Below are 13,430 nucleotides of genomic sequence, written 5' to 3'. Positions count from 1 at the left end.
TTTCGTTTTTCGCTCCCCTTATTTCTAGAGCCATTACTTTTTTATTTTTTCCGTCAATATGGCCATGTGAGGGCTTATTTTTTGCGGGACGAGTTGCACTTTTGAACGATACCATTGGTTTTACCATGTCGTGTAACAGAAAACGGGAAAAAAATTCCAAGTGCGATGAAATTGCAAAAAAAGTGCAATCTCACACTTGTTTTTTTGTTTGGCTTTTTTGCTAGGTTCACTAAATGCTAAAACTAACCTGCCATTATGATTCTCCAGGTCAGTACGAGTTCATAGACACCAAACATGTCTAGGTTCTCTTTTATCTAAGTGTTAAAAAAAATTCCAAACTTTGCTAAAAAAAAAAAAAATTTGTGCAATTTCCGATAACGGTAGCATCTCCAATTTTCGTGATCTGGGGTCGGGTGAGGGCTTATTTTTTGCGTGCCGAGCTGGCGTTTTTAATGATCCCATTTTGGTGCAGATATATTATTTTGATCGCCCGTTATTGCATTTTAATGCAATGTTGCGACGACCAGAAAAACGTAATTTTGGCGTTTTGATTTTTTTTCTCGCTACGCCATTTAGCAATCAGGTTAATGCTTTTTTTTATTGATAGAACGCGGCGATACCAAATATGTGTAGGTTTGATTTTTTTTTATTGTTTTATTTTGATTGAGGCAAAAGGGGGGTGATTTGAACTTTTATATATTTTTTTTATATTTTTAAACACCATTTTTTTTTTAAATTTTGGCATGCTTCAATAGCCTCCATAGTAGGCTAGAAGCATGCACAACTCGATCGCCTCTGCTACATAGAGGTGAAGCACAGATCACCTCTATGTAGCAGAAATGCAGGGTTGCATTGAATGCCGACCACAGGGTGGCGCTCAAAGCAATCGGCCATCAACAACCATAGAGGCCTCTGGTTGTTATGGCAATGCACCGATGACCCCCGATCATGTGACGGGGGTCAGCGGTGCGAACACCTCCGGCCGCGCGGCCGGGAGCGCTAGTTAAATGCCGCTGTCAGCGTTTGACAGCGGCATTTAACTAGTTAATGGGCGTGGGTGGATAGCGATTCCGCTCGCGCTCATTGCGCACACATGTCAGCTGTACAAAACAGCTGACATGTCGCGGCTTTGAAGTGGGCTCACTGCTGGAGCCCACCTCAAAGCGGGGGTTCTGCCAGCTGACGAACTATTCCGTCAGCTGGCAAAAAGGGGTTAATGTTGATAATTATGGCTTACAGCCAATAAAAACCCCAAAGTAATTTTCTCAGTAAATTAGAATAATTAACAAAAAATACCTGCAAAGGCTTCCTAAGCATTTAAAAAGGTCCCTTAGTCTGTTTCAGTAGGCTCAACAATCACGGGGAAGACTGTTGACTTGACATGTCCAGAAGGCACTCCACAAGAAGGGAAAGCCACAAAAGGTCATTGCTAAAGAAGCTGGCTGTTCACACAGTGCTGTATCCAAGCATATTAATGGAAAGTTGAGTGGAGGCAAAAAGTGTTGTAGAAAAAGGTGCACAAGCAACCATGATAACTGCAGCCTTGAAAGGATTGTTAAGAAAAGGCCATTCAAAAATTTGGGGGAGATTCACAAGGAATGGACTTCTGCTGTAGTCACTTTTTGGATGCAGCGTCCGTTCGCCATCCCTGAGCCACAATGTCCGTCGGATGGTGATGGCAGTTGTGCCTGTAAGCACAGCATATAGTGTAAGGAAGCGCACCAGAGATTCCCTGGCCAAGGTAATCTGATTGGATAGTTCTGCTGCTTCCAAAGGAAGGTCAGTGTCATGTATGGTCCTGCTCAGGGTATCATCCCAAGAGACCATAGCATTAAATACCCACACAGCGGCAAAAAAAGGGGGAGGTGCAGAGCTCGAAGCCACAAAAAAAACAAATGGCCCAGGTCCTCTGCCAGTCCGTGGAACCATCTGGTAAGGACCGAAGGGATTTTGAGGCCAAGCGGGAGACAGGTGGATCAACTTGAGGGAATTCTTCCCATTTCTTCCGCAATCAGAGGAAAGGGTATCTCGCCTCTATAAGCTTCTGACTTGTGAAGCATATGTCTGGTCGCTCTCTGTGCCGGCGAATTATGTCCCAGCCTTCCATCTACCCATTCCGAGTTAAAAATGGGGAGAAGGACCGTCCATCTCCCTGCCATCACTGCTGTTCCTCAGGGCCAATGGAAAGGAGGCTGCAGGGACACGGTAAATGCCTGTGGACATCCAAGGGGGTTAACGGGTAAGGGCTGTTGGTCCGGCGCCGGGAAAAAGGACGGTATGAGCCTGGATGCAGAGGTGGGTACGTGGACGTGACACTCTACATTCCCAGCCGTTGCTGGTATGAAGGGAAAGTTACCCTGAAGGGATCTGTCGACCTGGAATAACACGGCATGCCCATAACAAAATAATGATGCCGGAAGAGGTACGTGGAGACAACACTCCGTGTTCCCGCCTGTTGTAGGTTTGGGGAGAGCGGAGTCCTTAAGGGATCTGTCGCCCTTCTGAAATCTGCGGTGGAGGAATCCTCCGAGACAGGCTGGCGAAGGCCCCGGCCGATAGACGAGGGACTGTATAATTTGGTCAGTGGCGTGGACTGCAGCTGCAACAAAGCCCGATCGGGGGGGCTGGGTACCACCACTGGGATCTCACTGGCACCGTGACAGATGAGAGCCGGCCGGGTTGATAAAGATGGCCCCTGGGAGTTGTGGCATGTGGAAGTCTAGCAGTGAGCGAGAAGCGCCCGGTCAGGGGGGGGCTACAGGCCTAGCATCATCCAGTGGGCGGAACCTCGGGATTGCTCCGTGACTAGGCCCAAGCCGGGGGCCTAAATTTCATTGGCCGGCAGGAGCGTTACCCGGGGAGGGAGACACCACGAGGGAGTGCACTGCAGCCAGACACAATCAAAGGACAAGAGCACAGCAGCGCATGAATGGAGCTCTGGGAAAGAATCCTGCAGGCATTTTTGAGTAATGTTTGCGCTGGGGGCTGTTCTTGGGGTGCGCACCACGTGTAGGGCCCAGACACCCTGTGCACATAAATCTGCCCAGTCACCGATGCTGCCCAACACAAGGCCCATTTTTCACTGCCACATATGACAGGCACTCGTAGTGAGAATCTGCTGCAGGGGCCCACCGCCGACCTGAATTCTCTTACCAGCAGTGCGCATCCCGGCATGGAGCCGGCGCTGATGACTGGGCTTCAGCGTTGCTGCAATGAGGACGGTGCCGGGAACCGTCCATCCACCATCCCGTTGTCCGCGAGGTGGGGAGAGTCCTTCTGCCTCTTTCCATGGCCGCTGTTTGTCAGTGGTGATGCAGTGAGGCCGCACAGACGTCATAAGTGCCTCTGGACTTCCTAGGGGTTAATGCCCTTAGGATGGAGCAGGGCTGTTGGTCCGGCTGAAATAAGCCTGGCTCAGGAGGAGGTACATAGAGGCGACACTCCATGTTCCAGTCTGTTGTTGGTGTGGGGAGATCAGAACCCTGAAGGGAACAGTCGCCCCTAAAGAAGTTCAGGCATACCTTTTAACGGTGCAGGAGGGGGTACGTGGAGGCAAACCTCCACGTTCCCGCCTGTGTTGGTTTGGGGAGATTGGAACCCTGAAGGGATCCGTCGCCCTCTGCAATCCATTATAAGGAGTAAAGAATAAAAAGTAAAAATAAAAAATTGTGGTCTGAAGACCAGACCCATGTGCCTCCTACAGACACTAAGCATGAACTGGTTCGGCTGGAACCAGTGTGTGGGTGTATACTGCAAAGGAGGAGCTGATATTTTTGTGTTTTTCTTAGTGTCGGCAGCATTACACCCATGGTCCTGTGTGCCCCAATGAGGCGAAGGAGAAAAGTGAAGTTCTTCTTCATCCTCAGATTTATAGCAGATGCCTGAGGGTTTTGCTTCAGAATTGACTGATATTTGGCATTCTTCATAATTCTCTCCAATTTGACCGAAGCCCTAGTTCCAGCTGCCAAAAGCATAATGCTGCTCCTACCATACTCCACTGTGGGTGTGATGTTCTTTTGGTGATGCATAGTGTTGGCTTTGAGCCAAACATACCTTTTGGCATTATGGCCAAGAATTTCAACCTTGGTCTCATCAAATCAGAACATATTTTCCTACACGCTTTTGGCATACTTGATTTTGGCAAAACAGACAGTTTTGGATATTTTTCTTTCTAAGAAAATGCTTCCATCTTGACACCCTATGCCACAGGCCAAAAATATGAAAAATATGGTAAATTGTTGTCACATGCAGTACGCAACCAATACTTTCCAGAATTTCCGGCAGTTCCTTTAATGTAGTCCTCTTGGCAGTATCCTGAACCAATTTTCTTCTGAGGTGCCAAGTGGTGCTAATTCCAGGGGTAAAAGGTGCACCTAGCTCGGTCCTCTATACGACTGTTTATTTATTAATATGTGTTTGGATGGTGACACACTCTCTGCAACAACTCACCAGACTGAAGCATAGCTTAAATTATAAGTTAATGTCATGATGGGTTTCTGAAGAATAAACATAACACATTACCTCCATTTTTTGTGACAGACAATATGGAACTGAAAAATTACGCTTCCATGGACTCCTACAGCACAGAAACAGAGCCATTGGAGACTCTAGAAAAGCCAGTATCAAAGAAGTTAATCATGTGCCGAGCTTTCCAGGCAATAGCAGCTATTTCCACCTTTTTTATTGGACTTATCATAAAATTAACTGTTAAACAGCACTAGTGAAGAAATAAAGCCCCTGCATGTGTGACCTCTAGAATTAAAAGAATGCCTAACTTCCAGATTCAAAAGATCATTTATTTAAAATCGAATTCATAGCTGCTTCGTGCCGTAATCCTGCTGAATTGTATATGTGTTTAATTTATTACAATTGTATTCTTTACAAACATGATTTTTTCAGTTTGAGTTTCGTGGTATAAGGAAAAGTTTGTCTTTGTTTTAGCAGACTTTTTTTTTCTATATAAAAACAGGTTGTATCACCTAAGAAATACAGTGGGTACAGAAAGTATTCACACCCCTATACATTTTTCACTCTATTTCATTGCAGCCATTTGGTAAATTCAAAAAAGTTCATTTTTTTTCTCATTAATGTACACTCTGCACCCCATCTTGACTGGAAAAAACTGATATGTAGTAATTTTTGCAAATTTATTAAAAAAGAAAAACTGAGATATCACATGGCATCCACAGTGCCTTCCCATCTGCCTTATTATAGTTCCATCTGAAATCATGTATTTCAGGGATGTGCACAGAAACCCAGATGCAAGCACTCAGCGCACAGCACAGGATAAATGTGCGCCGAGTAGTGATGAGCGAGTGTACTCGTTGCTTGGGTTTTCCCGAGCATGCTCGGGTGACCTCCGAGTATTTATGACTGCTCGGAGATTTAGTTTTCATCGCCGCAGCTGAATGATTTACAACTAATAGCCAGCCTAAGTACATGTGGGGGTTGCCTTGTTTCTAGGGAATCCCCACATGTAATCAAGCAGGCTAGTAGCTGTAAATCATTCAGCTGCCGCAATGAAAACGAAATCTCCGAGCAGTCAAATACTCGGAGATCACCCGATCAACGAGTACACTCGCTCATCACTAGCGCCGAGCCTTACTGCCAGCTTTGGGAGGCAGCATGAACAAATCAACAGCAGGTGAAAAATTGGTTTTAAATATTTTTTTTTTTACACCATTCCTCATGATTAGACAACTTTATTCTTCGGGTCGGTGCAATTACAGCGATACAAGAGTTATAACTTTTTTTTTTTATATTAGGCTGCTGTGAAACCTATATTTTTGCCATATTTCGGCCAACAGAGTCATGTTAGGGCTTGTTTTTTGTGGGTTGAGTTGACGTTTTTTATTGGTACAATTTTCGGTCACATGACATTTTTTGATCGCTGCCTATTCCGTTTTTTTGGGATGCAGAATGAACAAAAAACAGCAATTCAGGATTTTTTTATGCCATTCCACGTTTGGTAAAATCGGTAAGGCAGCTTTAATCTTCGGGTCAGTACAATTACAGCGATACCACATTTATATAGTTTTTTGTGTTTTGGCGCTTTTGTACATTAAAAACTATTTAATAGAAAATTTATTTTTGTATCCCTATAATAGGAGAGCTGTAACTCATTTTTCAGCTGTATGGCAGCTTATTATTTGTGCTATATCATTTTTATTTACATTTGTCTTTTTAATTTGCAATATGATGAAAAAGCATAGTTTTTTGCCCAGTTTTTATTTTTTTATTTTTGACGGTGTTCACTGAAGGGGTTAACTAGTGTGACAGTTTTATGGGGCACATTGTTCTGGATGCTGCAATACCAAGCATATATACTGTTGTGTATTTTTTTTTTTTTCATAAAAATGTATCAGTACAATATATTTTTTTAATTTTTCAGCATTTTTTTTTTTAAACTTTCTCACTATGGGACTTTCACTTTCATGTGCCTTGTTGTTATAAACCGTTGCAATGTACAATAAATCGCAATGGCTTATAACTGTCAGTGCTGCACTGCGCATGGTCTAAGGGGCTTGACATAGCCTGGTGACCCGGAAGTCATTATGACGATATCGGACTCCCCTGGGGGCGCTGATCGGAGGGCAGAGGGGGCTCCCTCTGTCTGCCTGCTTTCTAAATGCTGCAATCAATATCGATTGCAACATTTGTGGGGTTAAACTGCCAGGAGCAGTGCAGACACCGCTCCTGGCATTGAGAGCCGGGTGTCAGATGTGATATCAACTGATCAACCGGCGGCGATCGTGTGTGCACAGCTTCCATGTGGGCAAAATCACCATGATGTACCCAGTACGTCCAAGGTAAGGAAGCACTTCCCAACCAGGACGTACTGGGTACATCCAAGGTTGGGAAGAAATTACTAATATTATCAAATACCTCAAATTAGAAATTTAGTTTAGTTCTTCAGGTTCGCCATGTCGATTACCTCATGTAGGGCATTGCAGTAGCTTAGGTATCCATGGTTACAACCACTCATAGTGGCAGTTAGATGCTTAGTGGTCGTAACCTTGGATACCCAAGCTACTGCAATGCCCTACAATGAGGTAAGTTGCATAGCAAATTAGAAGAACTATACTCCCATTTCTAATTGGAGGTATTTGCTAATATTATTCCACCTACTACATATTGAGATAGGATCTGGGAATACCCCTTTTAACTCTGGCAACCCTCACTGACATTAAATAACCTTTATAAATGTGGAAATTGCATTACAGCACCCAGCTCATTATGAAGCACAAATGACAACACTCTTCTTCAGTTATATTACAACTTTACTTGTAAACGTTATCGTTTCAAACATTTAGTCGGAATAGTAAACAGTTTTGAAGCTAAAAAGGAAAAAAAAAAAGAATGCATTTAATTAAGAAAATCCATTTAATCTGACGTGTAAATTAATAAGAAAGCAACTTTAAAGGTCATTACAGTGCAAAACTAATTTTATAAAAATCACCAATCTCAGCAGTGTCAGGCTGTATTATAAAAGATAAAACACGGTGTACTTCTATTGGTGTATACTGTACAGTGAAGGAAATTATTTGATCCCTTTCTGATTTTGTAAGTCTGCACACTGACAAAGACATGAACAGTCAAAAGGGTAGGTGAATTTTAACATTGTGAGATAGAATATCAAAAATAAAATCCAGAAAATCACATTGTATAAATTATTTCTCACTGCAAAATGCAAATAAATTTCTATATTTGATCCCCTATCAACCATTAAGAATTCTGTCTCCTACAGACCAATTAGACGCTCCTAATCAACTCGTTACCTGCATTAAAAACAGCTGTCTTACATAGTCACCTTCATAAAAGACTCCTGTCCACAGACTCAATTACTCAGTCAGACTATAACCTCTACAACATGGGCAAGTCCAAAGAGCTTTATAAGGATGTCAGGGACAAGATCATATACCTGCACTAAGCTGGAATGGGCTACAAAACCATACGTAAGACACTGGGTAAGAAGGAGACAACTGTTGGTGCAATAGTAAGAAAATGAAAGAAATACAAAATGACTATCAATAGACATCGATCTGGGGCACTATGCTAAATCTCATCTCGTTAGTTATCCTTGATCATGAGGAAGGTGAGAGATCAGCCTAAAACTACACGGGAGGAACTGGTTAATTATCTCAAGGCAGCTAGGACAACAGTTACCGAGAAAACCATTGGTAACACATTACGCCGTAAAGGTTTAAAATACTGCAGTGCCCGCAAGGTCCCCCTGCTCAAGAAGGCACATGTGCAGGCCCGTCTGAAGTTTGCCAAAGAACACCTGGATGATTCTGTGAGTGACTGGGAGAAGGTGCTGTGGTCAGATGTGACAAAAATGGAGCTCTTTGGCATTAACTCAAGTTGTCGTGTTTGGAGGAAAAGAAATGCTGCCTATGACCCAAAGAACACCATCCCTACTGTCAAGCATGGAGGTAGAAACATTATGCTTTGGGGATGCTTCTCTGCGAAGGGCACAGGACTACTTCACTGCATCAACGGGAGAATGGATGGAGCCATGTATCGTAAAATCCCGAGTGATAAAACTCCTTCCCACCGCCAGGACATTAAAAATGGGTTGTGACTGGGTCTTCCAGCAAGACAATGACCCAAAACATACAGCCAAGGCAACAAAGAAGTGGCTCAAAAAGAAGCACATTAAGGTCATGGAGTGGCCTAGCCAGTCTCCAGACCTTAATCCCCTAGAATACTTATGGAGGGAGTTGAAGCTCCGAGTTGCCAAGCAACAGCCTCAAAATCTTAATGATTTAGAGATGATCTGCAAAGAGGAGTGGACCAAAATTCCTCCTGACGTGTGCACAAACCTCATCATCAACTACTGCTTGCCAACAAGGGTTTTGCCACCAAGTATTACGTCTTGTTTGCCACAGGAATCAAAATACTTATTTCTTACTGCAAAATGCAAATAAATTTATATAATTTATACAATGTGATTTTCTGGATTTTATTTTTGATATTCTATCAATGTTAAAATTAACCTACCCTTCTCTCCATGCCTAACTTCACTTTGTATTACAAGTCGGCTCAGTTGGCCCAATTGACTAATGCCTGTGCTGCCACTTATGCTCCAAGATGGGTTGGCCTAGAATCGTCCCTCTTAAAACCATTCTCCTTGCCTGGCCTTATGTGGTCCACACAAAAACTACCAAAAGGCCTACACATTACAGCACCTTTTACAGCTCATTCCCTGATCCTTTGGAGGAAGGAAAGGTTTAAATTTGAACTCCAATCTGGGTCCGCCCCGCTGACCCCCCTCTTCTGCAACCCCATGTTCCCACCAGGACATGACCCGTGTTCTTTTACTTGGTGGAAGCTTAATGGAATCACCACTCTAAAACACCTCTGCTCACCCTTTAATATAATTTTATCTAGACAAGAATTCCTACATAAATACAATCCATCCACTAATGAAACCTTTCGTATCTATCAGGTTTTCCATTTTGCGGAACAGCTTCTACAACATAAAATCCCTTTTCGCGCGACTAGCTTTGAACAAAAGTGTATGGATGACCCACTGGGAAGGGGAACTATCTCTCTGCTATACAGATCTCTCAGTGCGACACACTGAGTTGACAAACTACATTACATGAAACAGTGGGAGGAAGACCTGGGTATCCAATTAACTTTGGAAGATTGGAGGCGATGCTGTGACACAGTTTCTAGGGGTAGTCATCAAGCCTCTATGGCAGAGACATCCATTAAGGTCCTGCACAGAACATACCAAGTACCAAATAAACTCCACACTATATACCCCAACATTTCAGATCAATGCTTTAGAGGATGTGGCGCAGTGGGAGATATGAAGCATATTTGGTGGGAATGTCCGATAGCCTCGACTATGTGGCGGGAAGTAGGATTAATAATTGAAAAAATGTATGGCGGGGCAATACAACCTGACCCGACCACATTCCTCTTGGGAGCCAAATATCCAGGATTTTCTAATAAATTTCACAGGTTGATAAGCCAGTTGCTTATGGCCGCTAAACTGCATATAGCTACCAACTGGAGGACACCATTTCTCTCTGTCCAAACAGTTAGTGATAAAATGAACTCAATCCTCTTATATGAACGTATACATGCGACTAGGGAAGATGGGTGGGAAGCCTTCTACCAAATTTGGAAACCGTGGATGGATCTTAACACGAACTTGAATCTTGAACAAACCTTGACTATATCTATTTGAGTCTCTGCTGTCCAGTGGGAGATTCTGATGTCACTAAGGTTGAGCCTGTGTTGGGTGGGATGCGGGGAGGTGGGAGGCGGAACTCACAGAACGGAACAAAATATAATCTTGTCTTATATATATACTGCAGCTTACCGCGAAGTAAAGAGCAGAATCTCATTTCCCTCCCCATTTTCCCTCCATTTTGTCTCCCCATGTCTTTGTCTCGTTTTATTTGTATCTTTGAAACTGAGTTAATGTATGTACGGTTTTACCTCTTTGTTTAGTTTAAAGCTTACTGAACTCCCTTGTAAGGGAATCTGTTGTTCAATTGCTATGTTATTGAAAATAAAAATTATTGAAACTAAAATTAACCTACCCTTAAAATTATAGACTGTTCATGTCTTTGTCAGTGGGTAAACTTACAAAATCAGCAAGGGATCAAATAATTATTTCCTTCACTGTAATTCCCTATAGGCTTCTGCTTTTTAAGGGGAATATGTGATCAATGGAGGAGATAGATCAAGACCTCTTCCTCCAAAAAGGTGCTGCCCTCTCACTGTTATCTTCAGGATGAACTGCTCTTGGATATCTGGATGGCTCTGTGCAGGGAAAACTCTGATGCAGCTCTCACCACACGATCTGTGGTGTACCAGAGATTGGATGCCCACCAGTCATACACAGTGTTGGCATATCCTATTGATGTGCCATCACTTTTCAAGATAGTAATAACCCTTTACAAATAAAATTTATCAAACTCATAGCCAGTGTTGATATGTTTTTTTGCGTAATTCAAAATTCATATTTTTCCAGACTCATAGATTTTAATGAATAACTGCAGGAATAATTTTCCATATCTTCCTTTCCATGTGATGGTAAAAATAAATAACTGTGATTATGTTACTGATATAGGAAAGATAGTAATTTAAGTATTAACCGTTAGTAAACTGAATAGTCTTATATGTAATATAGGAAGCAAATTACACAGAAAGGAATGATGCACAAATATGGGTACCAAGCAGTGAGCCCCCCCCCCTTTTTTTTTTTTTTTTAATCAATTACACAGTATCCACAGCTAGTCTCACAGTGCTAAAAAAAATAGCCATTAAGGCAACTGAATGGGTGATATTAAATCCAATAGCACAATAATAAGGAATCTATTGGATGTCCTGATATTACCAAACTTCCAAATGGTTGTTCCCATTTCAGAATTGTATGCCAAAGAAGCCTGATAGATTCATGTCCTCCTTTTAGGATGTCGGTCTACAAGTATGGGGCCCCTATGCTGCTGTCTCAATGATAAAGTTAATGCACCGACAGCTTGCCTTTTACATTAATGGGAGTTCTGAAAATAGCTGAGCACCATTGCCATCTACTCTATCCTTTCACAGCAGAGCTGGTAATACAGCAGCTATACAAGGAATGAGGCCCCCCTCATACACAGACTAAAGTTGGCCGAACCCGCCAATATTGAAGTGTTCGATCAACAGTCTAACGTGTATGGTGGTCTCCCACAGAAGATCATCAAGGAAGAGAAGGATCTGGCATGTCTGACTATGGACATCTGGCAGTAGGTCTATCATATAGAAGAACATTGGAGCACTAAACCTGCTGAGCACTATTGTAGATGGGTGAGATGGCTGCTGGCTGAACAATGGATCACCTCATTGTTTGTCCGACAGCCATTCAATGTGTATTTTAGATTTGTGCCGATGCAGAAGACATTTGTACATACAATAGAAGTAAAGGTGCTTATACAATGCATAGACTTTTAATCGGAAACAACCAGGAACAGCAGATTTGGATACCAGGCTCCCACCTTTAGATCACCTGTAAAATAAAAGTACCTTATTTTAGAAAGATATTACATGAAAACCTGATTGTAACATGATGTCAATCATCTTCTCAGACGCTCAGAGATAATTTAGCATTTCTATTTTTGCAATTAGAAAAAAAAATTCCTTCATCTTTAAATTAAGTTCTAGGAAAAAAGTGAACTATTTTGGAGCAATACTTTGTTTATAGGAGCTAAGGGGGTTTTCTGGATTTATTGTGATAAACAAAATATTCTGTGTTACAATTCAACATCTCTGGAGCTTTCGGTGACTCGGGCCGCGTTAACATCTAGGGTAAACGCTGCATTTAACAACTCAAGCAAAGTATAAGTGATTTCATAAAACCCTTATACCCACTGTGTTTTTAAAGATGAAACCTTGAACTATAGAGCAGATTAAGGCGTTTACATGAGAATCCTGGAGTAAAACACCTCAATAAAGTCCTAATATTCTTACGAAACTCGGAAGTTGGGTAAAAATATTGCAACTTTTTGTAGTGTTATCAGATCGCAAGGTGACCCAGCTGCAAATAACAATGCTAAAATGACTGACTTAATCTGCAACTTACTGGAATAGAATACAAATGGATGAAGATAAGTTACTTTTCTGCTTGAGGCCATGTGCACACGTTGCGGATTTCTTGCAGAAATTTCCTGAAGAAAACCGGAAATTTTCTGCAAGAAATCCGCATTTTTTTTTTTTGCGTTTTTTTTCCGTTTTTTTCGCGTTTTTTTAGCATTCTGCAAGCGTAATTAGCTTGCAGAATGCTAAAGTTTTCCAAGCGATCTGTAGCATCGCTTGGAAAACTGACTGACAAGTTGGTCACACTTGTCAAACATACTGTTTGACAAGTGTGACCAACTTTTTACTATAGATGCAGCATCTATAGTAAAAGATCGAATGTTTAAAAATAATAAAAAAAAATAAAAAAATGCTTATACTCACCCAGACATCTCATCAGCGGCGTCCGTTCGTCTTCCTATAGCTGGTCTGTGCGCACAGGACCTTCCGTGACGTCACGGTCACGTGAGCGGTCACATGACCGCTCACGACCAATCACAGGACAGTGACGTCATCGGCAAGGTCCTTCGCCGCACATCAGCTACAGGAACCGAACGGCAGCGTGCAGCGGTGAGGCGGGAACACTGCGCGGGACATCGAGGGTGAGTATAGGACTATTTTTTATTTTATTTCTTATTTTTTGACCACTTATATGGTGCCCAGTGCGTGGAGGAGAGTCTCCTCTCCTCCACCCTGGGTACCAACTGCACATAATCTGCTTACTTCCCGCATGGTGTGCACAGCCCCGTGCGGGAAGTAAGCAGATCAATGGACTCCTAGGTGTGCGGAATCCCTGCAATTCCGCATTTTTAATGAACATGTTGCTTTTTTTTCCGCTATGCGATTTTTTC

General features: G+C 42.5%; 2 protein-coding genes across 7 annotated transcripts in view; one reads left to right on the top strand and one right to left on the bottom strand.

Annotated features, from left to right (window-relative positions):
• The window catches only part of LOC143816176 (multidrug and toxin extrusion protein 1-like), a 139,576-nt gene extending 134,787 nt beyond the window's left edge, over positions 1 to 4,789 (top strand). For both annotated transcript variants that reach the window (XM_077296250.1, XM_077296248.1), the window contains one exon: positions 4,540 to 4,789. In XM_077296250.1, the coding sequence (XP_077152365.1) occupies positions 4,540 to 4,721 (182 nt within the window). In that variant the 3' untranslated portion in view covers positions 4,722 to 4,789. The remainder of the gene's footprint in view (positions 1 to 4,539) is intronic.
• Positions 4,790 to 7,364: 2,575 nt separating this feature from the next.
• Positions 7,365 to 13,430, bottom strand: part of ALDH3A2 (aldehyde dehydrogenase 3 family member A2) — a 42,656-nt gene continuing 36,590 nt past the window's right edge. For 3 of the 5 annotated variants that reach the window (XM_077296245.1, XM_077296246.1, XM_077296242.1), the window contains 2 exons: positions 10,563 to 12,013; positions 7,365 to 9,004 (listed from right to left, as the gene is read on the bottom strand). In XM_077296245.1, the coding sequence (XP_077152360.1) occupies positions 12,005 to 12,013 (9 nt within the window). In that variant the 3' untranslated portion in view covers positions 7,365 to 9,004; positions 10,563 to 12,004. Of the gene's footprint in view, positions 12,014 to 13,430 lie in introns of all 5 variants that reach the window. The other 2 variants (XM_077296244.1, XM_077296247.1) reach the window with 2 other exon arrangements.

This window comes from Ranitomeya variabilis, chromosome 3 (genome assembly GCF_051348905.1).
Source record: "Ranitomeya variabilis isolate aRanVar5 chromosome 3, aRanVar5.hap1, whole genome shotgun sequence".
In the NCBI taxonomy this organism is placed as follows: domain Eukaryota; kingdom Metazoa; phylum Chordata; class Amphibia; order Anura; family Dendrobatidae; genus Ranitomeya; species Ranitomeya variabilis.
This window is presented reverse-complemented; position numbering and strand designations above follow the sequence as displayed.